Here is a 27,721-nt window from a genome sequence, read left to right as displayed (position 1 = left end):
CTTATTTGAAAATATACTGTTCCTACTGGCTTGTCATTTTTCACGTGACCCCTGGTTATCTTCATTCACTACATCTCCCAGCAGTCACCGCGGTCACCAGCCTTCTTCAAAGCGGAAAAGCAGTTCCTCTTTCGCTGATTTGTGTTAGATAATGCAAAGTTTTATTATTTACAAACACATGGCGTTTGTAAAGTAGTCGCTTAGTGGCGCAGTGGAGGCATTACGTAAAATATTTGCGACAGTCCGAGCAAATTGATGAATTAGTGACATCGGGTGTCCAAGAGCTAATCGGCTAGCTTGTTTTTAGCAGGACGATGATGAAGAGCCGAGCTGATGAGGAAGACTACTGGAACAGCTCCAAGTTTAAAGCCTTCACCTTCGACGATGAAGACGACGAGTTGGGCAAAGTGGGTTTGCTTATATTTGACGAAGGTGTCGATATTTGGGGCGTTTAATGTCGATGGTCTTACCTGCCCGAGGGGGTGTGGAGGCTGTACCACGTGATGTAGTGGGTCCAATCAGTTTGCTTTTCAAAAGAACTCTTTGGACCTTTTTGTGCTTCAGCTGAAGGAATCCAAACAGGCGGTCAACAGCATCCGACTGCTGGACGAAGACGAAGATGACGACGTGGAAAAGGTCAACTGGAGCGGCGAGCCGGTGGGAAGTGAGATCTCTTCCTGGTTGTCCTGCCTCCCGGGATGCAGCCTGGTCCCTGACGTCCCTCCTGTGTCTCTTCATCAGGCATCTCGTGGTCCGTCCAAGAAACGGCGGCGTCCGGTCACAGGACGGACAGAGAGGCCGCCTTCCCCCCCAGGATCAACGTGGACACTCGGAGCCTCGGAAAGGTCAACTCTGGATACTCTCTGAGCTCGCTCTTCAAAGGTCAGACAGGAAATGGAAGCGGGACAGGTGAAGCAGCATCAGGTCATGTGACTCCTTGTCTGTTTGGTCTGCAGGAATAAAAGGAGGGAACGTGGCTACGTATGCGGACACAGGTGAGACCCGTCTTCCCACGCAGCACGCCCCTAAGTGGCTTTACAGATGCCATGTCCACGTGGAGGCGTTGCGGTCGTCCCTTTTATTCGGGGGTGTTCAAAGTGGGGACATTTGCAACCCGCAGAACATTTGAAACTTATTTAATTGGAAAAAAAAACAGCAGCAAGAATGGAAAAAGCTAGAGTCATTTTACAAGAATAAAGTCGAAAAAATATTATGAAAATAATGTAATATTACGAGGGAAAAATGTTAATGAATACAAATTTTTAAAGTCATAATCATGAAAAACTAGTTAAAATTAAAGAAATAAACCCAAAATGATTTTGAGAATAAAGTCAAAATATTAAGTGAAAAAAGTTGATTATATATATATATATAAACAAGTTATAATATAACAAATCATTATTTAGTAGCTCAGACTGGAAATATTGAAGGAAAAATATGAGAAGCAAAACAAAAAGTCCTAGAAATACAAAAATAAATTTTCAGAAGATTATTTTAGAAGAAAGTTGAACTATTTTACAAAATAACCCCCAAAAAGCAAACTAAATAAATCTTTTTCCTGTCTTTTTCACAAGCTGGGATCCACTTTATTCTCCTGAGTGGATCTGCTGGACTCAGGAGACATCAAAGTGGCATCCTTTGGTTTTCCACTATGGTCCGTCCCCCCCCCCCATTGGACATGTGAATGTATTCTAAATATGGAGAGAGAAAAAAACGGGAAGACGGGATGAAATGTTTTGGTTCTTTCAGGGCTCAGCGACTCGTGTGCCAGGATCCTGGCTCCCCAAGTCCAAAGACCCAAGCATGAGACACAGGTACCGCGGAGTCACCGGGGCAGGTGCAGGGGGGGTCTGGTCCCCACACACAGATGAGTCATGATGATGTTTTTGTTGTCAGGATCTGGTCAGTGATTGGTCCCCTCAAGAGGCGGTGCACAGGATGCAGCAAGGAAAGGTGTGTGTGTGTGTGTGTGTGTGTGTGTGTGTGTGTGTGTGTGTGTGCGGCGTACTTACCATTTGTGTTTCAGACGGTCTACCTGGACAAGTTCCGTTGTTTACACGACAAATTGCAACTGCTGGACTTTGCCGTCGCCGCCCACGATGGAAACGTCATCACTGCTGTAATTACCAATTTGGACGCTTCTGAATGATTGTTTTTTTTTTTTCCCGACACCTCGTTTGTTGACCTGGAATGTTTTCAGGTTCTAATTCATCTGAAGAAAACTCTGAGCAAAGGTGAGTGTGTGTGTGTGTGTGAGTGTGTGTGTGTTGTGCACTGTTAATGGTTTAGGGTGTCAGAGGTTCTGTTCAGAGAGCTGGAGTCCAGACAGACGGCCCTGAGACACTTCATCCTCTACCTGAAGGAAAGCGGCGAGCACACGCTCCTACTGGATCTGTTCAGGTGCCGCCCACTTCCTTTTCCTCTCCAGATTTTCAGTGGATGTTGATTTTCTTTTCCTCGGCAGAGCTCTCGGGAGGATGGAGGAGGCGACGGTAGGATCACACAGTAGTACTACTAGTACAAAATAAGTACTACGCTTGATTCGTTGTCTCCATGACGACAGCTGCTTCAGTACAAAGACCACTTGAGCATCACAGATGAAAATAAGAGGCGGGACTTCCTGAAGAGCTGCCTGAGGTGACGGAGGCGATTGGCAAGCTGGACTCGGTGAAGGCGCTCATGCTGGTTGACTCGTTTGTTTGCAGTCTGCAGTTTTCTCCCGAAGACCAGGTCCAGGTTCAGGATCAGGTGTCACTGCTGGAGAGGCAGATGATAATGGAGGTGATGCAGGCACCATTTTGTATTTTTTTTTTAATTTCCAAAAGTTCTCCAGTCAGGTTGGTTGGTGGTTCTTTGTGGTTGCCAGGCAGCAGACCGTCAGGCTGAAAAAAGCGGGAAGCTGGAGATCTTCCAGAAGTTCCCCAGGAGAGCTTCCATCCTCCACATGCCGCTCGTCACCACCTTGTACTACTGCTGCTTCTACCACTACACTCAGCCGGAGGTCAGTCCACTTTCACTTCCACTTTGCTCACTTTGATAAGTCCTTCTGCTTCTCCAGGGGAGCTTCAGCAGTCCGCTCAACATCCGGCAGAGCTTCAAGGTGAGCAGGGATGAGTTTGATGCACGTTGAGCGTTGATTCGGGATGCGAGGAGCTGCCACCCTGTGATCCCAGATCTCGGAGAAGCAGTTCTTGGTGACTGCCTTGGCGGCGCGGGCCAAGCTGAAGGCGTGGTCCGACGTGGACGCACTTTTCACCAGCCGCAACTGGCTCGGCTTCACCAGGAAAAAATCTCCGCTCCGCTTCCAAAAAGTTGTTGACATCCTGCAGAAAAACTCCGCCCCCACGCAGGTGAGCTCCTAACGAGCGAGAGAGAGAGACATCTGGAAGAATCCGAGTCCACCTCAGTGGTTCTTCAGCTTCTGATGACCTTCCAAGTACACTTGATTGACAGGTGCTGCAGGACTACGTGGGCCTGGTGGACGATGCCGACGTGAGGATCGCTCTGGCTCAGAAACACAAATGTCACGACATCGTCATCAACGTGAGTGCATGGGGGCGGGGCAAAGCCAACACGCTGCGCATGTGCATTGACCTCCATCTGCCAATCAGACGGCCCGGGACTTGAAAGACCGACAGCTGTTGCTGGGATACCGAGGCAAGGTGGAGGCGGGGTCGGTGGAGGACAGGAAGATCGACGAGCTGCTCAACAACCCGGTGAGGAAGAAGAGGGATTGTCGTTCGGCCGCATCGTCATGTGACATCCGACCCTTTCTTTGTCGTGCAGCAAATCCGCTGGAAAAACTGACAAGCATCAGCGACTGGGCGGCGAAAATGAAGGCATTTTTAGTTGGAAACAATAAAAAAGTTTGTCATTAACAAATACTAGTATGTCCCGTCATCTTCAGTCATGATCAACAACTCCATCGCGTCTTTCATGTTTGACCTGATGGCATGCTCTGCTCTGATTGGCTCCTCCGTCTCACACCCTGCTCGCCACATCCTGCTCGCCGACGCAAAGGAAGCACATTTCATCAGTAGATTCTTTTATTTGTGGTGTTATCTTGTCATGTCATTACAAACATTTTTAACTGGTGATTTTGGAGGGGGGGGAATCTAAGCAGTAGTGTTCAGAAGTGCCCCCCGACCCCCTGGCAAGTAAGGTCAAAGGTTAAGGGCAAGTGGAAGGATAATGATCACTGATACATAATCAATTCTTTTTTTTTTCTTTTCCTACAACAACAATGTGCAACTTCAATACAGTGTCTGTTTTTCCCGGCAGGAAGTTAGCAACAGCTGCTCCAAAGTCAAACAGGAAATGATGTGAATGAAGAAGAAAACTGATTTCATAGCGGGGGGGTTAAACAAGGCAGCCGTCAGCAGCGTTTCCTAGCAACAAGACAAACTTAAAACCAAAATAAGAGCGGGAAGCTTTCGTCACGCCGTCGCAATAAAATTGGATTAAAATTGGAAACCATGTCGCCCCTGCAGCTGCGCGTGTGCTTGTGTGTGTGTGCGTGTGTGTGTGCGTGCGTCAAGGCTCAGAGTCCAGAGTCAGCTGACTGCGATGGGGGGAATTGGGGCTGGGGGGGCTGCTGGGGTTGGAGCTGTTGGATGGGGTGGAGTAAGAGTCCGGCTGCAAAAACAACAATCAGTGTAAACGTCCCGCCATGCGAACAAAACAAAGATGGTGTCGGCGTTACCTCTCGGTCCAAGTCCTGGTCCGCTTCATGAGCGCCGCGAGACGAAGCTCCTCCCCCAAAATCTGCAAGAAAAAATTGTAAAAAAAAAAAAAAAAAAAAGATGGGACTGTCAAGCGTGCTGATGCATGCTGGGTAGCAGGACGTACCAGACGCCGTGCGGGTCATGTACGTCTTGCTCTTTTGCTGCCGAGAGATGCTGGACAGTGGGCGGGGCTTATCTTTGCCGGCATCCTCTTGAGTGGAAGACATCACACCCTGCGTGTGCACACACACACACACACAGACACACACACACACACACACACACACACACACACACAAAGGGAAAGCATACATGACAACCTAGCAACCAGGAGTAGCCGCCACTTGATTGGTTGATTGATCATCTGTCAGTCTTTGTGTTCCCGCCTTATTTTAGACTTCGGATTAAAAGGGTTATTATTGTTACTGTTTCTTCAATTACCAAAAAGAAACCAAAACTGATGACATCATCAAATGACACACAGCAGGCAGCAGAGGATGCTGGGAGGAGGGGGGGTTGTGGTGGTGGGAGGGCATTTGTGTGTGTGTGTGTGTGTGTGTTGGCTGGGGGAGGCAGGCCTACCCTTCCCAGAGAGGAGATGGAGGGAGAGGAAGAGGAGGAGGAGGGCTGCAGGAGACTTTGCTGGGAGGAGGAGAAGGCGGAGTCTTTCAGCAAGAAGACGCCAGCTGACGATGACGTCATGTGATAGATGTGTTCAAAGTGGGAGGGGGAGGAGATGAGGGTGTGACGGGAGGTGGAGGATGATGGGGAGGGCGACGGGGATGGGGGGCCCACATCACCAACCTGAAAACCAGGGAAGGATAGGAGGAGAAGAAAGGAGGAGTCAGTCTGACGAACAGAACTGTCAGGCAGGAGAACATGCAGGAAGGAGAACGTGCGGACAGGAGGACGGAGAACGTGCGGGCAGGAGAACGAAGAACGTGCAGACAGGAGGACGAAGAACGTGCAACAGGGGGACGGAGAACATGCAGGAAGGAGAACGTGCAGACAGGAGGTTACCAGGGGGAGGTCCATGAGAACTTGCATGCCATCTCCTGGTCCCATGTGAGCCACGTGGTTGAAGTTGGTGGGGTTCGAGATCATCTTGGACCTCAACTCAGGATCCCTCAGCATCTCCCTACAGAAGATGAGAAGCCATTTTGTCCGGTCAGCGTCAGCGGTGGCCTCCCAAGTCGAGCCTGGGAGTCGTGGAGCGTCACCTCCGTTGCTGAAGTCGCTCTTCCTCTGGAACTTTGAAGAGAAACTTCCTCTTGCTGCGAGTTCGAACCATTAACTTCCTGCTGTGGTCCGACGTCTCTGGGATGGTCAGGTCTCCCTCTGAGGAGAGGACAGAAGGGGGTTGAGTTCCTGAGAGAGGAGCCTGCAAACGAAGGCCTTGGGGTGCTTTTACCTGAGGACGCGTTGCTGAAGTAAATGAGGCGAGGAGCTTCTGAAGTCAGCAGGTTGAGGGTCCCTTCAACGTTCAGGGGTCTGATCTGAGGATGGACAACCAGAGGAGCCAGCGTGTCAGCCGGGACGTCTGAGCTTCCCAACTTGTACGAGCACTGATGGGGTACCTTGCGTAAGGAGATGGTCTGGACCCACTCGGCCGTGTGAACATCAAACACGTCCACGCCGTACTCGCTGTACACGGTCAGGTGGGAGGAGTTGGAGCCTGCAGTCCAAGAGATGAGAAGGATGGTTATCTACGTCTCTTGGACGGAAAAGAGACGTTATCGGTACCTGGCAGGCCACCCTATTAACATCAAATACAAACTAAGGGGCACCTCTGGCCCCCTGGCCCCTATGGTCCAACACTGGCCCCTATGGTCCAACACTGGCCCCTATGGCCCCCCCTGAACTCCCCTGGTTCTCCCCCTGGATACCCCAGTCCTCCCATGGCCTCCCCGGCCCCTTATGCCCCCCTGGTCCCCCCATGTCCCCCTGGCCCACCCAGACCTCCCATGGTCCCCCCTATGGCCCCCCTGGAACTCCCCCGGCCCCCGGTTCTCCCCCTGGATCCCCCGGTCCTCCCATGTCCTCCCCGGCCCCTTATGTCCCCCTGGCCCCCCCCATGTGCCCCTGTTCCCTATGGCCCCCCCTGGCCCCGATGGTCCTCCCATGGTCCCCCCCGGCCCTTATGCCCTCTGGTGTCCCCCCCCCAAGTACGTACTGCAGGCAAGCGGTGTGGCGGGCCACATAAGCTCTTGGGTCCGCGAGCGGCGTCCTTGTCCGTCCACGAAGACGCCAAGCTGGCTGAAGCAGAGCAGCAGCTCGCTGGAGCCCACCTCCAATGCATGCAGGGCGTCCAGGGGCTGCTGGGCCAAGAACGCCAGCGACGGATCGGCTGGGCTCACCAGGCTGATGGGCGACGACTCGCCCTGAAGGGCGAGAAGCGCGAAGCCCGAAGGGTAGCCCACGCAGAGCCGCTCCCGAACCATCCCCAGCCACTGCACCGTGCCGGGGGCCTGCACCTCCCACAGCTTCTTGTGATGTGGTTTGGCACGAGTGATCTCGAAGCACAGAACCTGCAAGACGAGCAGTCGCGGGAGTCAGGAAGGAGAAAAGCGGCGGACCACTCAGCTTGTCGGCTCAGGTTCCGACCTGCCGCTTCACAGCAGCCAGCAGACACGCGGCGCCGCCGGGCCGCAGGACCCCCGTGGTGAGAGCTTGGCATCCTTTGGTTTCCGTCAGCTTGACGTCAAAAGTGGACTCGCTGCCCTCCAGCACCCCCCAAGGGTGAAGGTGGACGTAGCGGTTTCGCCCACACAGCAGCGCAAAGATCTTCTCCTTCGGGATCAGATCGATCTGATAAACCTTCTTGCTGTCCGCCGCCCGCACGATCACTTCGAGACAAGACAAAGACAGTTGAAACCGACGTCACGCCCACGATGCCCGACTCCACTGCGGACTCACCGTCTCGGGTCACCTCCACCACAAACAGCCCGTCCTCGGTTCCCAGGGCGACCCGCTCCCGGTCTGCAAGCACAAACAGAAGACAATCACGACCAGACAAGGTCACATGACAGGAAAGACCACCATCGCAGGACACCGCACGGCGGGGAACACGGAAGGACCACGCCGATGGGTAAAACACGTACCACATGACGGGACACACACATGACAGGAAGCAGACGCCACCACAATCAGACCAAGACCAGCAAGGAGTTTGAGTGACGGCTGTTACCAACCCAGCACAGCGGCAGAGAGCGTGCTCTTGATGATGGGCAGCGAGGCGTCGTAGGCTTCATGCAGGATGTGGACCTGCTGATTCTTCACCGAGTTCTTGGTGAGGATGCTCTGGACGCCCTCCAGGATGCGCACCCACTTCCTCTTCTCCGTCTCACTCTCCGCCAGAACCAGCAGAGACACGGAACACAGCAAGGAACTGAGCTGCGATGACGTCACCTGAACGCGACACCAGAAGAGTCAACTTTGCGTGCAAGGTGGGATGGCGGCGGCGCGGCCTCGTACCCTGAAGATGCAAGGGATGTCCTTCCTGGTGGCGTGGATGACATCGGACGCCAAGACGGAGCTGACGGAGAACTCTTCATCCCTGCAAGCAAACGTTCCCTGATCAGGAAGTGGCCCCGACAAACAACCCAGTCCAGGTGTGGGAGGTACCTGAGATCCAGCACCAGACTGGCCACCACCCCAGGCTGGGTGGACTTCCCCTCCGGAACGTCGTAAAGGAAAAGTTTGCAGTCGGACACCACGGCGAACGCTCGCTGCCAACCTTTCTTCACGCCGCTGGGCTTGGGAATCTGAACACAAACCCTCCATCAATACTGCATCAGTACTAACACTATGTCAACATAGTACTAGTGTACTAACACCACACCAACATAGTACTAGTGTACTAACACCATGTCAACATAGTACTAGTGTACTAACACCACACCAACATAGTACTAGTGTACTAACACCACACCAACATAGTACTAGTGTACTAACGCCACACCAACATAGTACTAGTGTACTAACGCCACACCAACATAGTACTAGTGTACTAACGCCACACCAACATAGTACTAGTGTACTAACGCCACACCAACATAGTACTAGTGTACTAACGCCACGCCAACATAGTACTAGTGTACTAACGCCACGCCAACATAGTACTAGTGTACTAACGCCACGCCAACATAGTACTAGTGTACTAACACTATGCCAACGTAGTACTAGTGTACTAACACTATGCCAACGTAGTACTAGTGTACTAACACTATGCCAACGTAGTACTAGTGTACTAACACTATGCCAACATAGTACTAGTGTACTAACACTATGCCAACATAGTACTAGTGTACTAACATGATGCCAACATAGTACTAGTGTACTAACACTACACCAACATAGTACTAACACTACACTGACACTGTAAACACACTGGATTAGTGTACTAACACTACACCAACATAATACTAGTGTACTAACACTACGCCAACATAGTACAAGTGTACTAACACTACGCCAACATAGTACTAGTGTACTAACACTATGCCAACATAGTACTAGTGTACTAACACTATGCCAACATAGTACTAGTGTACTAACACTACGCCAACATAGTACTAGTGTACTAACACTACGCCAACATAGTACTAGTGTACTAACACTACACTAACATAGTACTAGTGTACTAACACTACACTAACATAGTACTAGTGTACTAACACTACACCAACATAGTACTAGTGTACTAACACTACACCAACATAGTACTAGTGTACTAACACTACACCAACATAGTACTAGTGTACCAACACTACACCAACATAGTACTAGTGTACTAACACTATATCAACATAGTACTAGTGTACTAACACTATATCAACATAGTACTAGTGCACTAGCACTATGCCGACATAGTACTAACACTACACTGACATTGTATACACACTGCATTAGTGTACTAACACTATTCCAGCATAGTACTAGTGTACTAACACTATGCCGACATAGTACTAGTGTACTAACACTATGTCGACATATTACTAACACTACACTGACATTGTATACACACTGGATTAGCATACTAACACTATACCAACATAGTACTAGTGTACTAACACTATGCCGACATAGTACTAACACTACACTGACACTGTATACACACTGGATTAGCGTACTAACACTATACCAACATAGTACTTGTAGTATCTCTGTACAACAATAGTTTGGTGGATTGGCTCCTCCTACCCTGACGTAGCCCTTGTAGGCGGTACCGATGCCTCTTAAGACGTCGACGCCTTGCGGCCTCTTGGCATGCTCAGCCGGGATTGGGCAAACCAGCGGGGCGTGGTCTTTGCAGGTCACATGACAGATGAAGGAGCAGACTGGGGCGAGAAGACAGAAGGTGGTTACGGGGTGCGTGATGAGCTTCCTGTGGAAGAGCGTGGAGGAGCGTTACCTTCGCAGGCGTATCCCTGCCGCATGAGCCCCACCATGAGGGAGGTGCAGTGGGTGCACTGGGTCGGACTGGAGAAGGTCTTAATGCTGAGCTGGTGAGCTTTGGGCTGCAGAGGAACAACAAGGTATTCATAGTTGGATTGAATTTGCAAACCTTGCACACAAGGTGCCAGGCTACGCTACCTTTAGTGGGGTCACAGATGAACTTTGGTAGGTGAGGGAGGGGCTCGCTGAGACCGACAACGCCTTCAAATCCTCAAGACGAACAGGACAGGTCTCAATGTAAGACGGTCTTCTTTGAAACTCACGAGCAAAGACTTACCTCATTCTCGGAGGCGGAGGACGAGGGGGGCGTGGTGTCGGTTTTCAGGGGGGTGGAGTCTATATCAGCAGTCTGCAGGTTGCACAGGTTGAATTAATGAAGACAAAGAATCCTGCATGCTCTTCATACGGCAGAGTTAGCGGTTAGCAACATAGAAACAGCTGACATTTAGCTATTCCTCGGGAACCCCTCCCGGTTCCTGGTAGAAGGTGGTGAACACATGCTGAGCATGCAGGAGGAACCTCAAACGACACCTGAGTTACATCATCATGGTGGGAATGCTGCTGTGAAACACAGGCGACTTACTCTGAAGGTGAGGTCAGGCGCCAACGGAGAGGTATTAAAGTATTCAAAAATGGCGTCTTGGAAGTCTGGAAGGTTCAGCGCTGCAGACAGGAGATCCAAGGTCAAAGTGTGTGATGCCTCAACATCGTGATTGCAGACGCTCATGCATGCATGCATGCTACTTGCAGCTCGTGGGGAGTAGCTGCATCCGGGTCATACAGGAAGTAGGAGGAGTCGGCATGCGGCCTCACCCTTGTCTGAGCGTGAGCGGGTGTCGTCCACTTCCTTCTTCAGACTCTCCATCTGCTCCACCATCTCTCTGCTCCTCTCATCCGACTCCTTCAGCTTACTGCACAGACGGGTAAAGCGTGAGAAGACAGATGAGGAGACATATTTGTGTCGTTTAACATTATTAGAGTCCTCTAGACATACAATAACACCCCTATGTCACCGTCACACACATATCACCAAATATAGCAGGCATAATAATAGAAAATATGACATAATATAGATGTACACAGTAGCATTTGGACAGTTCCTTGTTGTTCATTGTTTATGCCTGGCTATTGTCTCGTCAACGTAACATTATTGCCACCTAGTGGCCAGTGTGGAATACTACATATCACAACCAGTCATTGAATGTATTTTCTGAGAGTCGTATATTTGTATTTTACTTCATTTAGCCATTTTTAGGTTTGAAAATGTTAAGTTAGTGTACTAACACTACGCCAACATAGTACTAGTGTACTAACACTACGCCAACATAGTACTAGTGTACTAACACTACGCCAACATAGTACTAATGCTACACTAACACTACGCCAACATAGTACTAGTGTACTAACACTACACCAACATAGTACTAATACTACACTAACACTATACCAACATAGTACTAGTGTACTAACACTGCGCCAACATAGTACTAGTGTACTAACACTACGCCAACATAGTACTAGTGTACTAACACTACGCCAACATAGTACTAGTGTACTAACACTACGCCAACATAGTACTAATACTACACTAACACTATACCAACATAGTACTAGTGTACTAAAACTATACCAACATAGTACTAATACTACACTAACACTATACCAACATAGTACTAGTGTACTAACACTACACTGACATGGTATACACACTGGATTAGTGTACTAACACTATACCAACATAGTACTAGTGTACTAACACTACACTGACACTGTATACACACTGGATTAGTGTACTAACACTACACCAACATAGTACTAGTGTACTAACACTACACCAACATAGTACTAGTGTACTAACACTACACCAACATAGTACTAGCGTACTAGTACTAGTATAATGACATTCTTTCTGACTAATAGGCCATTGTCAACCACCAAACAGCAATGATTTATTGAAGGGGATCTATCACGCCCATTTTCCGCCCTTTGCATTGAGTTGTGGACTCTCATATAAGAAAGTCCAGCTCCCTGTGATGTCACAGGGAGCCAGAGTTAGAAATAACTCTCTGAAACTGAGCGTTCGGAGCCATCCCAAACTTCTTCCAGGGCTCACTTCCAGACGCGCAAACCTCATTATCTGAAACTTTGGCATGGTTCAACACCGGAATACAACATTCTAACTATATTTATAGGTCAGAAAAGTGGAAAAAGCTTAATAGGTCCCCTTGTAATTCCAAATGAGATATGGTGAGGGTCAACTGCATATACATTATGGCTATATACAGTATGTATAAATATATTTATGTTATTATATTTATGTGTTACTTCTGACCTTTCCAGTGCCATGTTGGAAGCTTTGACCTTGCGTAGTTCTTCCTGAACCAGTTGTTTGGCTCGGATCTCGGCATCCAGAGCCGACTGCAGCTCCAGGCGGGCAGACATGTCCAACTTTTGACTGCGACGCACCTTCCACAGGGGGTCCTGGTTTGTGGGAAATGAGTCAGCACGCCGTACAAAAACATCTTCATCTTCCAAAGCACATGCAAATCTTTTGATAGTTTCGGTGGGGTGGGGGTGGGGGGGCTGTTACCAGAGGTCTGGTCCCCAGGTTGGAGCTGCGTAGAGTCTCCAACTCTTCTGTCATCTTGGTGGCCAAAGCCTGAAGGTAACCGCGAGCATCCTTCTCATCACTCACCCTGAACAAACAGCACACAGTACGTGACAACAGCGGCCTCTGGTGGTCATTCAAATGGCAGCAACATGCAGCTCACCACTGAATGATCTCAGCGATCTGAGCCTCCCAGTGAGCAACACTCTCCTTCTTGGAAGACAGATCCTGAAGTTCATCCTCCAACTGACGATTCTGAGCAGTCAGCTTGTCCACGAAGGAACACAACTGATGGAGGACAAAGCGGGGAGAAAGCGTTGATGGACACGCAGCAGCTCCACCTCATCGAAAGCAGATGTGATCAGCGAGTCACCTTGTCTGTCTCGGTCATCAGTTTGCGGTTTTCTTCCATCTGGAGGTTTTTCTCTCGCTCGTGTTTCTCCTTCAGGACAGCAATGGCTTCGTCCATCTCCGCTTGTCTGCAAGGAGGCCAAAAGCTCAAAATTGAGCCAAGACCGTGACCCGTGACCCACTCCAGAACTTCCCTGGCCAAGACTCACCTGTCCCGCTTGTCCTTGTCCAACCTGTCCCTGATCTGCTGCAGCTCCTTGTTGGTGGCCAGCTGCAAACATTCCGACTCGTGGAGGTCTTTACGCAGGTTCTTCAGCTCAGAAGAATGTGCAGACTCTCTCCTCAACAACTCCTCTTCGTAGAACAGAACCTTTTTGTCGAGCTCCGCCTTCAACCGAGACAGCTCCTGCTGGGACTCCGCCCCTCCTGCCGCTGCTCCTCGTCCCTGTTGAGACTGAGACCGGCGCCCGTGTAAGACCAGGATAGATGTCCAACATCGTCAAGACGTCGGTCCCATGTGGGAAAAAGCTCTGCCGTGACGTCTCACCTTCAAACTCTCCAGCTCAGTCTCCAGCTGTTTGGTGTAAACCTCGCTGTGCTCCTTCAGCTTCCTCTCCTTGGATGCCTCCGCCGTCACCTCATTCAACTGAGCCTCCAGCTGAAAAAAAAAAAACTTTTACTTTGGCGGTCTATGAACTTCCTGTTACAACACAAGGTCAGGAGGGAATTGGTCAGTGTTTCTAAAGATTTGTGGAGCGAGTGAATGGAAAAAAAGGCAACATGGGGGCAACCATAACGTGGACCACGGGGGGACACCACCCTGGCTGAAGGTGTTTTGTCACCTCTAGTGGTGAAAAGGAGCAACTTCAGCAATCAAGGAACAACTCCTATCACCTCCTTGCGATTCTTCTCCGTCTTGCGGATCTCCTGCCTCATGACTTCCATCTTCTGGAGGATGCCATCCAGCTCCTCCTCTTTGTCTCGAAGCTGACGTGACAGACGCTGCTTTGAGGAGCGCAGCTCGGCCATCCTCTCCGACAGCTCGGAGAACTCCTGCAGGGCCAACCTCCTCTGAGAATGAGCCTCCTTAAGTTCTTTGGACTGGCTCCTCAGACGCTCCAGAGACTCCAAGAGCTGCTGCTCAGCAGGGAAAGAAGAAAGGTTAGAAAACGACAAAGAGGAGGAACCATGAGGTCGAGTCCATCAGGAGCATCTAACCTTGTGGACGTCATCCTTCTCTTGTTTGAGGGTCTTCACCTGTCTTTCCAGGCTCTTCACTTTAGAGGCAGAGCTCTCGTAGTCTTGTCTCAGAGTGACCGCCTCCTCCAGCTGATGCTCCAGCCTATCGGAGTCTTGGAGAGCAAAACAGGGGGTGAATCAAAGCGCTGGTCTTCCAAGAAGAAATGTGTCCGTTTCTGACCTGCCAGCTTCTTCTTTAGACGCTCGATTTCCTCATTCAGCTTCTTGATTTCTTTGTCTCGACTGAGCGTCCCTCCCCGATGCGGCGCCTGCAGGGCCTGAGTGGACTCTACGGGTACGCACGTACAAAAGGTCAGAGGTGCGGAGTACCAAGCGGTGCACGGCGACATTGGGAACACAAGTCAAGCCCTCACCTTGCAATTTGCGGTTGAGTTCCTGCTTCTCCTGCTCCAGACTGCGGATCCTCCTTTCAAAGGCCTCCACCTCCTGCCCGCCGCCTCCCTCTTCCCTGCAGAGTTCTGCTCGGCGGACAGAGGCACGGTCCGAGAAGCAGCTGTCAGTGGTGTACGTGAAGCCCACAAATGGGAGGTGCTGCCCAGTGAAACCAGTGTGAGACACTGGCGGACTGATGTCCTGTTGAAGACCAAGCGAGAACAAACGTCACTTTGTTGGAACATTGGTTAACACGGAGCGACAAAGAGCGCACAAGGATTCAAACGTTGCTAGCATCGTGAAGCAGAATTCACCAACCCACCCACTCATAGGAAACGTGAACTGGGATTAGACCGCCGTGGGAATGGTTGGTTTGACCCTACTGATGGACGTGTTGCTGGGACATTACAGAGAAATCCATGTTCCTTGGAGGACTGCTAACAGGGGGTAATAATAATAATAATATTTATAATTATTATTATTATTAATTATATTAATTATTATTAAGAGTAAACTATAATAACAATTAATAGTATTTAATTATTTATTATAATTATTTTTTTTTATTATTATTATTATATTAACAATAACAATAATAATAATACAGTTGACTCATTTGTGTGTCAATCAATAATTATATTTATTATTAAATATATTAATTATTATTAATAATAAACAATAATAACAAGTAATATTTATTTATAATTTATTATTCTAATAATTATTATATTATGTTTAATAATTATTATTATTTTTAATTATTATTATTAACAATAAACTATAATAACAATTAATAGTATTTCATTATTTATAATTTTTTATAATAATAATAATTATTATTATTATAGTAACAATAACAATAATAATAATAATATAATTGACTCATTCGTGTATCAATCAATTATAATTATTATTAATAATAAACAATAATTAATAATATTTAATTATTTATAATTTATTATTCTAATAATAATTATTATATTATTTTTAATAATAATGATAATAATTATTATTATTATTATAGTAACAATAACAACAACAATAATAATAATACATTTGACTCAGTCGTGTATCAATCTCCAAAAGGCAAAAGTGACGATAATATCGACTAATATATCAAGAGAAATACTGAAAACAGGAATGTTTTCATGTTTCTTTTGGCATCACAATCCTATCCAGGATGACCCGAGGCCACCAGAAAGTTTCACAACTGAGACAAAGTGTGGAACGAAGTGTGGAACGAAGTGTGGAACGAAGTGTGGAACGAAGTGTGGAACGAAGTGTGGAACGAAGTGTGGAACGAAGTGTGGAACGAAGTGTGGAACGAAGTGTGGAACGAAGTGTGGAACGAAGTGTGGAACGAAGTGTGGAACGAAGTGTGGAACGAAGTGTGGAACGAAGTGTGGAACGAAGTGTGGAACGAAGTGTGGAACGCGTTACAGTCATCCACCCAAAGTTTGCTGCACAACCATTGTGGTCCTCCATTACTTGACACCCTGGTGTTGAAGCTGGAGGGGGATGCTACGGCCCTAGAAGGGATATATCTGATGAGGAGCAGCTTGGATTTCGGGGGGGGGGGGGGGGGGGGGGGGGGGGGGGCCATTTAGCTTCTAGAACTGCTGGCTCAACCACACCTCCGTCTCCTCGAGACGAATATGAAGTTGAAGTTGAAGTTGATGCGATTCAAGACTAAACTTGTTGGGATGTTTGAGGCCACGTCTCCTTGGTGATTTCATTTGGGATCAACACCTTCACACGAGGAGGAATTCCATTTCCCGCCAGCACGATAATGAAGTCATGATAAAAGGTTTTGGAATGGTTCGTATTGAGCGGAGGGTGTCAGTATAATAATATTATTTGGATTCAGTCTTTAAAAAATACAACATGGCGCTCATGGAAAGACTTTCAAAAAATGGTCTTTCATGCTCTCCTTGCCAAGAAGGTTCCGGAGCCTGATATAAAACATCGAACATATAGTACGCATATATATATACAGAATTACTATTAACCAAATATTTGTGTTGAATATTTCAATTAAAAGGGGCTGCACGGCGGTCAAGAAGTTAGCACGTAGACCTCACAGCTAGGAGACTGGAGTTCAATCCCACCCTCGGCCATCTCTGTGTGGAGTTTGCATGTTCTCCCCGTGCATGCGTGGGTTTTCTCCGGGTACTCCGGTTTCCTCCCACATTCCAAAAACATGCTAGGTTAATTGGCCACTCCAAATTGTCCATAGGTATGAATGTGAGTGTGAATGGTTGTTTGTCTATATGTGCCCTGTGATTGGCTGGCCACCTGTCCAGGGTGTACCCCGCCTCTCGCCCGAAGACAGCTGGGATAGCCTCCAGCACCCCCCTCGACACTCGTGAGGATAAGCGGTAGAAAATGAACGAATGAATGAATATTGGGTAATAAAAGTGTTAATGTGACCATAGGGGTGTTATGTCATGGCTACAGGGCTCTAATAATTATGAATGTGAGTGTGAATGGTTGTTTGTCTATATGTGCCCTGTGATTGGCTGGCCACCAGTCCAGGGTGTACCCCGCGTCTCGCCCGAAGAAAGCTGGGATAGGCTCCAGCACCCCCCACAACACTCGTGAGGATAAGCGGTAGAAAATGAATGAATTAATATTTCAATTAAATCATACAATATGATAATATGATAATGATGAGACCAAGGAGTCATCCTCACCGGGTTCTTCAGGACGTCATCGTCCACATCAAAGTTGGACGTGTCTGTGGGAGACGACACATCCGGAATGTAGGGCGCTTCAGCGGAGCGGATATTGTCCCAGTCGATGCCGCTGAAGAAAGGGTGGCTCTTGAAGTCGTCGATCCCGTTCAAGCCGAGCCGATGCTCGCTGGAGCACAGGAGCCTTTGGACGAGATCCTTTGCCGAATCGGACACATCGCTCACATTGGAGGGAAACTGAAAACGATCCTGCAGGAGGGAACGGAGGGCACGCTGAGTGCTTTTACAACGTCACGCCATTTCGATCACGACTATGATCTGTGCTATGATCATACACTTCCTTTTTCAACTTTCCCCCCCACAAATAGTTCATAACACCTGCATTGCTCTGCACCAGTAAAAGTATAAATCAGACTGAAATGGAGGACAGGGGCGTCCACTGAGGGAGGCCAGTTCAGATTTAGAAAAGAGGAAGTAGAACGAGAGCCTGGGGACAAAGTGACGACCCCGAAATGGCACCAGAGGATGAGACATGAAAAATCTGGTCTGAATCATGCCTCCACATCTGTGTCAATGGACTTGGATTTAAACATTCGGAACCTAATAAGGTCAAAAGAAAGATCTCGTGCTCTTCGGACCTCATGGTTCATTATCTTGCCATAGGTTTCCACCAGAGACTCGGCGTAGAAGGGCGTCTCTCCATAGAGCATCTCGTACACGCACACGCCCAGGGACCACCAGTCACACTCCGGACCATAGCGGCCCATCCCGTCCTCCATGGCCTGCAGGATCTCTGGAGAAATATAGTCTGGCGTGCCCACGGCAACAGAAGACTGCACCTGCAGAGTCAGACAACAAGGATAAGCTTTTAAGTTCACATCTCCATCACACGGGACACTTTGGGTGTGTGTGTGAGTTACCGTGCCGTCCTCCATCATACGCAGGCAAGATCCAAAGTCGGCGAGTCGAATGTGGCCATTGACGTCCAGCAGGACGTTGTCAGGTTTAATGTCTCTGGAACAAAAGAACCTTTTGTGAAGCTTCAAGTTGGAATGTTTGAAGAAAATGCCCTCTGGCATTCCGGCTCTGTAAAAAGTACCATGACACGTGCACACGTGGTCATGCAGAAAAGACAAGAACTAGCCGCAAACTAGCGTGTCTTTGGATGTGTGTGAATAATAAGCAGTGTGAATACAGTAGAACCTTGGTTAGTGTACGGCCCGGTTAGCATATTTTTTAGTTTGCGGCGAAAAATTGACATGTCCAACTGTGTTTTATCCCAAAATGTCCACCTTTTACTGCTAGCTTGGACATCAAACCCAAAGTCGTACTCCCCCAGCTCCTTCGCCCCATGTATGACATCATCAGTGGCTGACTCTGTAGTGCAGGGATCTCAAACACGCGGCCCGCAGGACACTAGTTTGAGGCCCCCGCCTTGATATGAAAGTTTAATGTTAGTGCGGCCCGCGCAAGTTTGATATGGATGCTGTATGGTATCATGTACCCAGAAAAAATGATTACGTTTGATTAATGTTCATGTTAAAGGTTAAATAACTGTTAATAGTTATCCTCCCTATCTGTGTGGAAGTGGTAAGTTTTTGGCTATTTACGTTTAAAGGAAATAACTTGAAGGCTACCGTTTAGGTCGCTAGCTCTCTAGTTTGCGAGTTAGCATGTGTCTCAAGACCCTGCAGTTGCGCAATATGTTGTAAATAAAAAGAGTATAAATGTGACTATAGTCGTGTTTTGTCATGTCTACAGGGCTCTAATAATGCTTTGTTCATTTTAATCTGAAAAAAATAATTTGTCTACCCACCAACTATATGTGGTTTCTTAAGTTTTTATTATTTGCCGTTTTATTATTATTATTATTTGTTTATTATGTAATTTATTATTATATGTATTTATTACTGACTGATTTCTTTATTCTTGATTTGTTTATTTATTTTTCATCTTATTTTGTGCAGAAAAATAAAAATGAAGATATTTGAGAACAGTGGAATGTTTTATCAGAGCTTTTATTGTAGAAAATTGGAACCAAAGCACTGAAAAAGTTTGCATATTTTTCAGTTTTTAATAAATGTGTTTTTTTGTTTTTTTTGGGAAAACCTGATGCGGCCCAGCCTTGCCCAGACCCTAGCCCCAGTGGCCCCCAGGTAAATTGAGTTTGTGACCCCTGCTGTAGTGCCTTGCTCATTAACAGAGCTACACCACAAGTCTCTGCTGCTATTATTCAAAATCAGCCACTATGGAGTCAAAGAAAGTAGCAAGCGTCTGCACTTTGACGGCAAAAGTAAGAAATAGGGATGAGGAAAAAAGTGATACAATATCGATACTGCAGCCCAGAATATCAGCCAATAACGATATCAGCACGAGTCATACATACAAGACCTATTTTGTTATGTGGAATGTTAGAAAGGACTTAGATCGAGTGATATTATTCAAACAGAATGTTTTACCCACGATGAAGTTATAGCTAATTACTTTTTGTCGTGTGGGAATTTTTCCGCGTGATGACGCTTCCAATGCATACCGAGGGTGGTTGTATTAAACTTGCCCGGTTCTGTGCCACCACAGGAAACCAGGTTTTTGCTAATATCGGCCAGATATTACTAATATTATCTAATATAATAATATATAATATTATTCTAATCTAATATAAATATATATATATATATATATATATATATATATATATATATATATATATATAAAATTATGTATTATTCTAATATATAACATAATACTGTCCTAATAATATATAATATTATTGGCCAGAGATACACCTCACCAGGGAGGCGTCCGGGCCTCCCTGGTGTTCAGGGCATGCCCAGCTGGGAAAAGGCCCCGGGACAGACCTAGGACACGCTGGAGGGACTATGTCTCACAGCTGGCCTGGGAACGTCTTGGTGTCCTCCCGGAGGAGGTGGCCGGGGACCGGGAAGTCTGGGCTTCCCTACTGAGACTGCTGCCTTCGCGACCCGGAGAAGCGGAGGAAAATGGATGGATGGATGGACTGATGGCCAGCGGAGGAAAATGGATGGATGGATGGATGGATGGATGGATGGATGGATGGATGGCCAGATATCAATATTGAATGGGAACAGGAAGTGACATATGCACGTATTCATGGTCACATGTTACCTGTGGATGTAGTGCTGCTGGTGGATGGAGTGGATGGCGAGCACCATCTCAGCCACGTAGAACTTGGCCATGTCTTCTGGCAGGCGATCCTCAAACTTGCTGAGCAGTGTCAACAAATCTCCACCCACATAATAATCCATCACAAGGTACTGCAGAAGAGGGCGTATGCCACCGTATGGTCACATGACAGGTCGATTTGGACACACCAAGAATGTGAAGGCAGCACGACGGCCGATACTAACAAGGTAGTTGTCGTCCTGGAACGCAAAGTGCAGCGTCGTGATCCACTGGCTGTCTCCTTTCACCAACACGTCTCGTTCCTCACGGAAACACGCCGTCTGCACACACAAGTCATCAACACATCCAGCAGACGCTTGAGACCAGAAGAGTCACTTTTAGAGCAGCATCAAACCGTGAAGAGCGTACGCCAACACGATCCCAGTAAAGCACACGGGTTTACCTCTGCTCGCTTTAACATCTCCCACTTGTTGAGAATCTTCATGGCGTAAACTCTCTCCGTGTGCTTCATCTTCACCACGGCAACCTGAGAGACGGCAAAGGAGGTGTCATGATGAAGACATGACGTGCAGGCGTGATTGCAGATGCCACGTGAAAAAAAATAATCACATGTAAGTTGCGTCAGACAATTTGGTATAATAACATCCAAATTACCCATGATGCATCACACTCTCAGTCGTGCGTGTGCGTGCCCTCTCGCTAAGAGAGTCCTGTGAGAGTTGTCCATGTCCTGAGGCGGTAGGAAGGTGTGGCTGAGACGCACCCTCCCAATGGTATGTTCAGAAAGTACACACACACACACACACACACTCCAATGGCCTTGTGCTGATTGACTATAGCAATAAAGTTGTCTGGTCACTGAGCAAAACTAACCCACTGCAGACTAGTCTCCATATTTTCTTTTTTTTTTACATTGTCGTCAACAAGCAAAACATGGATGTGATTGTCAGAAGCCTCAGGGGAAGAAGCCAGGAAGCTCTGAGCGGCAAACAGGAAATGCACTGGAAACTCTTCCTGTTGAAAAGGAAGCGCGCGCACACACACACACACACAGTCTCAAACAGTTTTACCTCGCCAAAAGCTCCTCGCCCGATCACCTTCAACATCTCAAAGTCGTCTCTGTGCAGTCTCATGTCTTTGACGGCGGACGTGAAGGGTTTCACTGCGCACACACACACACTTATTGATCAATTATTAAACATCAATATGATACACTTTATCAAAAAACTCACACCTTCCCTCACAAACATACACTTATTGATAGTTATTACAAATCAGTCTAACACACACATCAAAGTTATTTGATGATCAATGAGTTTGTCTTCTGTGGTCAGACCTCCAAATAATCAGTGTAATAATAATAATAATTGTTTCATACACTTGAAAGAATCATATATCCAATCATTGCAATCCTCTGAAATACCCCAAAACGTCTAACTAAGCCACGCCCAGCTGTAAAGGACCCCCGTTTCAAAACTGTCAACCTCCAGCAGGGTTCCAGGAGGCCCCAAACATCTCCAAAACTAGCCAGAATGGTCCCGGAGCTAAGGGGCTTCACTATGGTCTAGGATTCCACGGGGTGTTTTTTTCGATGCTGGTGGATCTTACCCCACGCCAGGAAGTCGCTGACGTGCTTCTCCCTCTTGAGGGGCGAGTTGGAGCACTCGCTGTGCACGCAGATGAGAAGGTCCAGCAGGGTCTCCACGCTCAGACATCCCTCCACCTTCCGCTCCAGCAGCGACTCCTCCAGCCGCTTCAGTCGGACCTGGGCAGACATCCTCGCGCAGTGGCCGCCCGTTAGCCTCCTTTTAGGCTCGTTTGCTGCTAAGCTCCAATAGCCGCCTTCTCGTTAGCTCCGCGACAACATTCCCGATGGTGCGGCGTCGTCGTGGAGGTTCTCCGCGGGTTACCGTCAGTCCGTTATGCGTCGATCCGTTCAACCGACAGGCCCGCGTCCGAGTGTGCTTTAATCCCACCGCAAATCTGGACTTTCCTCTACCGCGATGTCTCCTCACGTTAGCCGCCGCTGCCCCATGTTGGCCGACGGCCTAAAAGCTCGGGACCTCGCCCGGCTCCACCCGGACCGAGTCACTCAGTCGGCGGCCCCCCCTAGGACGCCGTGGGAGGGCGTGCTGGAGGGTTTCTGTTCGGGTTTTTTGGCGCTTTCCAGGCGGGCCACCGGTGTGGCTGATCAGCAGGAATATGGCTGAATCCAGGTCGACTCGGCTCTTCCAGGACAAGATGACGACAGTTCAAACCACTTCCGGTACGGGGGACTTTCACAGCAAAAGACGTTAGACGCTGGTCCTCAGTGAAGTCCTCGGTGAAGTTTAATGGGGAATTTGCGTCATTTCTTTCAATGGTTGACATCATACAACATTACATAACCATATTACAACTATTAACCTCATCTGCAATTTGCCAAAATACATATCTATGTTTTAGTGTGCATACAGAAGCAAATGCTCCCGGATGTTGACCCCTTTAGGTTGTTGTCACTTGATAAAACCGAGAGGGACAGCCCAACCTTCCCTGCCGGAAACGCAGGGATACGTGACGTCACATCACGGGCCCACAGGAGCCAGGAGGAGACGAGAACCGACGCGTGAGTCGTCACGACGGTGACAACAGACGACGGTGTCAACGGATAACAGCAAATGGTAACAATTCACAAAGGCCGACAGACACGACTTATTCATTTCTTCATTGTACCGGATGTCAGAACAAAATAAGATTATGAAGTTCAAAGGAGTTGGAAGAGGAAGAATAATTAATATATAAGATAATGGATATAAAAAATCAATAATGGACCAATTCCATTTCCATCATTTACCAGGACTCAGCCAAGAGTGACAGGGCCTCTTTTTTGTTATTGTCTGACATCTAGTGGCAAGATGGCGGAACTACATGCATTGTCGCAGAACAGAAGGCAAACTAAAACTCAGGGACCACCACTAACAAAAAAAAAAACGTTTGTCAGGAGGAAACGCCTCACGCAACAACAGGAAGTGACTTGCAAATTAATTATCGACCCACAAATCCTGTTCTTTGCCAGGATTCTGACCTAACTAACTTCCTGGATGGGTCTGGACTCTACTGGGTCAGTGCGGCATTGGAGGGCGTGGCCATGGGGCACCCAGGTGGAGCCTGGAGATTTGCTAGCTTCTTATGAGGCTGATTAGCTGTAAGGAGATTAGGAGCACATGACGGCCGCTCAGCGTCTACTCAGATTCAGTACTTGCTTCCCTGGTCCCGCCGAGAACAACTAATGACCCGCTGCTGGACGGTAAAGCTTTTGTGTGTTAGAGCGGCTCTCCATCACCGTGACCTTCATGTTTTCATCCTCACTCGGCTTTTCGGGTTGCAATGACGTGACGTCTGTTTGTGTTTTAGTGGCCGTTCAAGCGATGTCCTCGCACGTCTCTTCAGGGACAGATCTTCTAGCTGAAGAAGTCAATGAACTCAAATCAAATCTTCGATGAAGATGTTTGAAGGTGATGCTTTGGAAAATGTCTTCTGATTGTTTGGAATTCAGTTGGCTAACTTTCACCTTCCGTCCCCAAGGTCACATCCTGCCTGCGTGACGAAACGTCACCTTGAAATACCCGCTAAGCTTCTTATCTGAGGAGCGAGCGTCGCCTCTTTCGCCTCTATCGATGGACTGAACTTTGACCTTTCACGTCCGCCATGTCCTGTTCGACAGCGGACGAGCACGTATGACACTCGCGCCGTGGATGACGCTCGTGTACGATGCCCGCTCCGCAAATGACGCTCGCTATGACACCCGCCTCACATAAGACGTCCGCTCCACGTGTCCCTCACTCCCGTCATGTATGATGCTCATGTCACGTATGACGTCCACTCCACATATGAAGCTCAATCACATTGTCACATGTGACACTTAACTCCACGTATGACGGTTGCTCGCCGACATATGTGCTCACTTCACGTATGACGGCCGCTCATGTCTGACGTCCACGCCCATCATGCATGACGTTGACTTATGACGCTCGCGCACGTATGACGGTCACTCCACGTATGAGGCTTACTCACACGTGACGCTTGCTACACTCGTGACGCTCGCATGTATGATGCTGGTTCACATATGACGTTCGTTCACGTATGACGGTTGCATCACGTATGACTCTGGATCACGCATGACGCTCATCCACATATGAGGTTGGCTCACATCACATGACGATGGTTCACGTATGACACTCCCTCATGTATGACGATGGCTCATGCCACATAGGGCATACGACGCTTGCTCCACGTATGATGTTCTCGTCATACATGACAAGTCATTCAAGAACAGTATGACAGTCGTTGATGTATGACGCTCTCTCCGTGAGTTTTGTGTTTAAAGTTGAGTCAACCATGATCGACTGGGCGGAGCTAAGGACACTAAAGTGGAATCTGATTGGAGCAGGCAATCTACCAAGGACCGTCCTACCTTCCCGATTGAGTCCTCGACCTTTCAACTGATGTTCTTGTTCGCTGAGTTGCAAGGTTCCCTAGCAGAGAACCAAGATGGCCGCGAGGAGCGCACGCGGCATGTGGGGCCGCTGGTGACCCTGCACATGTGATCCACAACATCATGGCGGTCTGCAAAGTGACTTTTAGCAAGGCAGAGAGAGAGAAGCTCGCTGAGATCCTCTGCATTCTAAACTGGGTCTCGGTGGTGACCGGCGCCGCCCTCTTTTGGGTGGGTTTGTTCCTGAAAGTGGAGATCGAGAAATGGCAGGAAGTGATGTCAGACCGGGGGGTCCTTCATGTGCCACATATGCTGATCGCCACGGGCCTGGCCGCTTGCTGCATCAACTTCCTGGGCGGGAAGATCTGTCTGGACTGTGCTGACCCAAACAAGTTCTTACGCTGGAAGCTGGTCATGATGCCCTACGTGGTCTGCACCTTCTTCTTCACGTTCTGCGTCCTGGTGGGGGCGCTGATGTGTTACAGCGTGGGCGGCCAGCTGCAGGAGTCGCTCTTCCTGGGACTGCGGCACGCTATGCGCCACTACAAGGACACCGATACGCCGGGTCGCTGCTACCTGAAGAAGACCTTGGACTTGCTGCAGATCCAGTTCCAGTGCTGTGGAAACACGGGATACCGGGACTGGTTCCGGGTCCAGTGGATCAGTAACCGATATCTGGATATGAGCAGCAGCAGCGTGGTGGAGTAAGGAGCACTCACTGGTCCCTTTTCGTCCTCCATGGTCCCTCTTTGTCCTCCATGGTCCCTCTTTGTCCTCACTGGTCCCTCTTTGTCCTCACTGGTCCCTCTTTGTCCTCACTGGTCCCTCTTTGTCCTCACTGGTCCCTCTTTGTCCTCCATGGTCCCTCTTTGTCCTCCATGGTCCCTCTTTGTCCTCACTGGTCCCTCTTCGTCCTCACTGGTCCCTCTTCGTCCTCACTGGTCCCTCTTCGTCCTCACTGGTCCCTCTTCGTCCTCACAGGCCCAGCTTCGTCCTCACAGGCCCAGCTTCGTCCTCACAGGCCCAGCTTCGTCCTCACAGGCCCAGCTTCGTCCTCACAGGTCCAGCTTCGTCCTCACAGGTCCAGCTTCGTCCTCACAGGTCCAGCTTCGTCCTCAATGGTCCATCTTTGTCCTCAATGGTCCCTCTTTGTCCTCAATGGTCCCTCTTTGTCCTCAATGGTCCCTCTTTGTCCTCAATGGTCCCTCTTCGTCCTCACAGGTCTCTCTTTGTCCTCACCGGTCCCTCTTCGTCCTCACCGGTCCCTCTTCATCCTCACAGGTCCCTCTTCGTCCTCATTGGTCCCTCTTTGTCTTCAATGGTCAATGGCTTGCTGGTTCTTCTGTGTCCTCTTGGGCCCCTTTTGGTCCCCATCTAAGAGTTGTTCCTCGTCCCTTGCAGACGTCTAAGGAGTAACGTGCAGGGGAAGTACTTGATTGACGGTGTTCCATTCAGCTGTTGCAGTACCTTTTCTCCCCGCCCGTGCATCCAACACCAGGTCAGCAACAGCTCCGCCCACTTCAACTATGACGCTCGGAGCCAGCAACAGAACCTGTGGGAGGGGGGCTGCCGGCAGGCCCTGCTGGACCACTACACCGGCATCATGAAGTCCATGGGCGTGGGCGTGCTGCTCATCTGGTTGTTTGAGGTACTGTGTCAACCACAGGCCTCAAGATGGTCGACATCTCATCTTAAATACTTAGTACACCTTCCCGTTTCCTGGAAGACACAAAAAATAAGCAACTTAGGTCCATTTTGGTCTCCGATTAGTCTTCTGGTAGAACATTTCCGTGTTCCAACCAACACAATCATTTGATTTAGCAGGCAAGCTAAAATAGTACCTGAATGTAGTCCTACACTACTCACGTGCTAACAGGAAACAGGAAGTGACGTGTAAGATTAGGCCCGGATGTTGGAAGGTATGATACAGCAATAAAAATAATGCAACTCCGGTAAAAGTATGTTATTGTTGTAAATCAGGAAGCCCCCCACCCGCAATAACTTTCTATACACGGTTGTCCTCGGTACGACCACGAGAGGGCACTAAACACACTTCCTGTGCATTATGATTTCTCCTGCCAGCTACTGGTTCTGACAGGGGTCCGTTTCCTGCAGACGGCCATGGAGAATGTTCTCCTTCTGGGGGATCCAGACTTGGAGTCGGTTGGCTGGATTCTGGAGAACAGCCTGGCAGAAACAGCCCGATCAAACGTGAAGATCATCAAAAGCTTGGGGAAGTGCTACCAAGTGGACGACGACCCCAACCTGAACGTGTCCACGGAGGCCGGGGAGGGCTGAACTGGCAGGTCCAGATGCCAGCTGGACCAGGATGAACACCGAAGAGGACGTCCCACGAAGCAGCCATCTGGCTGAAACACCAGCGGCCTTGTGACCACTTTAACAACGACACCACTCACTGTGTGGATTGGCTACAAGCATGTTTATGTCCGGGATTATGTGTTTATCTATTTAGCTTAGCCTCGCACGACACGGCCCAACAATACACAGATCATCTTGAGCCTTGTTTCTGTCAAATTCACATTTTAAATGTAACTTTGATATAAAAACGTTTTTTTCTGCAAATAAAAATCCATATTTCAGGTTCATGAGAATGATCTGC

The 27,721-nt window shown here is 48.5% G+C and overlaps 3 protein-coding genes across 6 annotated transcripts; 2 read left to right on the top strand and 1 right to left on the bottom strand.

Moving 5' to 3' along the window:
* Positions 1 to 65: 65 nt before the first annotated feature.
* On the top strand, positions 66 to 3,941 carry vipas39 (VPS33B interacting protein, apical-basolateral polarity regulator, spe-39 homolog). The gene is made up of 18 exons (XM_058051413.1): positions 66 to 407; positions 565 to 664; positions 742 to 882; positions 957 to 995; positions 1,750 to 1,814; positions 1,897 to 1,953; positions 2,027 to 2,119; positions 2,201 to 2,234; positions 2,298 to 2,400; positions 2,465 to 2,492; positions 2,564 to 2,637; positions 2,706 to 2,781; positions 2,867 to 3,001; positions 3,059 to 3,100; positions 3,174 to 3,350; positions 3,454 to 3,543; positions 3,612 to 3,716; positions 3,787 to 3,941. The coding sequence occupies exons 1-18, from the start codon at positions 315 to 317 to the stop codon at positions 3,805 to 3,807; spliced, it is 1,473 nt and encodes a 490-aa protein (XP_057907396.1). The 5' UTR covers positions 66 to 314; the 3' UTR covers positions 3,808 to 3,941.
* On the bottom strand, positions 2,590 to 26,794 carry cdc42bpb (CDC42 binding protein kinase beta (DMPK-like)). Of its 2 annotated transcripts, XM_058050869.1 has the most exons (38): positions 22,236 to 26,794; positions 21,698 to 21,789; positions 21,070 to 21,153; positions 20,852 to 20,947; positions 20,610 to 20,758; positions 18,386 to 18,479; positions 18,104 to 18,304; positions 17,466 to 17,714; positions 14,754 to 14,973; positions 14,561 to 14,668; positions 14,359 to 14,492; positions 14,035 to 14,277; positions 13,688 to 13,798; positions 13,350 to 13,594; positions 13,163 to 13,268; positions 12,953 to 13,077; positions 12,772 to 12,877; positions 12,514 to 12,662; positions 10,995 to 11,092; positions 10,765 to 10,844; positions 10,459 to 10,530; positions 10,320 to 10,391; positions 10,138 to 10,243; positions 9,927 to 10,063; positions 8,349 to 8,488; positions 8,199 to 8,280; positions 7,916 to 8,132; positions 7,641 to 7,703; positions 7,329 to 7,570; positions 6,898 to 7,252; positions 6,302 to 6,399; positions 6,136 to 6,220; positions 5,945 to 6,062; positions 5,745 to 5,862; positions 5,307 to 5,528; positions 4,849 to 4,957; positions 4,703 to 4,764; positions 2,590 to 4,635 (listed from the first exon to the last, which is right to left on the bottom strand). In XM_058050869.1, the coding sequence occupies exons 1-38, from the start codon at positions 22,402 to 22,404 to the stop codon at positions 4,534 to 4,536; spliced, it is 5,259 nt and encodes a 1,752-aa protein (XP_057906852.1). In that variant the 5' UTR covers positions 22,405 to 26,794; the 3' UTR covers positions 2,590 to 4,533. The 2 variants fall into 2 exon arrangements, with proteins under 2 accessions (XP_057906852.1, XP_057906930.1); XM_058050947.1 differs by lacking the exon at positions 5,307 to 5,528 and having other exon boundaries at positions 2,592 to 4,635; positions 22,236 to 26,791.
* On the top strand, positions 22,149 to 27,721 carry LOC131104391 (photoreceptor outer segment membrane glycoprotein 2-like). 3 transcript variants are annotated; one of them, XM_058051635.1, is made up of 5 exons: positions 22,149 to 23,287; positions 24,021 to 24,121; positions 24,192 to 25,805; positions 26,503 to 26,749; positions 27,184 to 27,721. In XM_058051635.1, the coding sequence occupies exons 3-5, from the start codon at positions 25,225 to 25,227 to the stop codon at positions 27,397 to 27,399; spliced, it is 1,044 nt and encodes a 347-aa protein (XP_057907618.1). In that variant the 5' UTR covers positions 22,149 to 23,287; positions 24,021 to 24,121; positions 24,192 to 25,224; the 3' UTR covers positions 27,400 to 27,721. The 3 variants fall into 3 exon arrangements, with proteins under 3 accessions (XP_057907618.1, XP_057907708.1, XP_057907530.1); XM_058051725.1 differs by lacking the exon at positions 22,149 to 23,287 and adding an exon at positions 23,362 to 23,913 and having other exon boundaries at positions 27,217 to 27,721; XM_058051547.1 differs by lacking the exon at positions 22,149 to 23,287 and adding an exon at positions 23,364 to 23,913.

This window comes from Doryrhamphus excisus, chromosome 1 (assembly GCF_030265055.1).
Source record: "Doryrhamphus excisus isolate RoL2022-K1 chromosome 1, RoL_Dexc_1.0, whole genome shotgun sequence".
NCBI classification, from domain to species: domain Eukaryota; kingdom Metazoa; phylum Chordata; class Actinopteri; order Syngnathiformes; family Syngnathidae; genus Doryrhamphus; species Doryrhamphus excisus.
The sequence above is the reverse complement of the archived record's forward strand: the minus strand, read 5'-3'. Positions and strand labels throughout refer to the sequence as shown.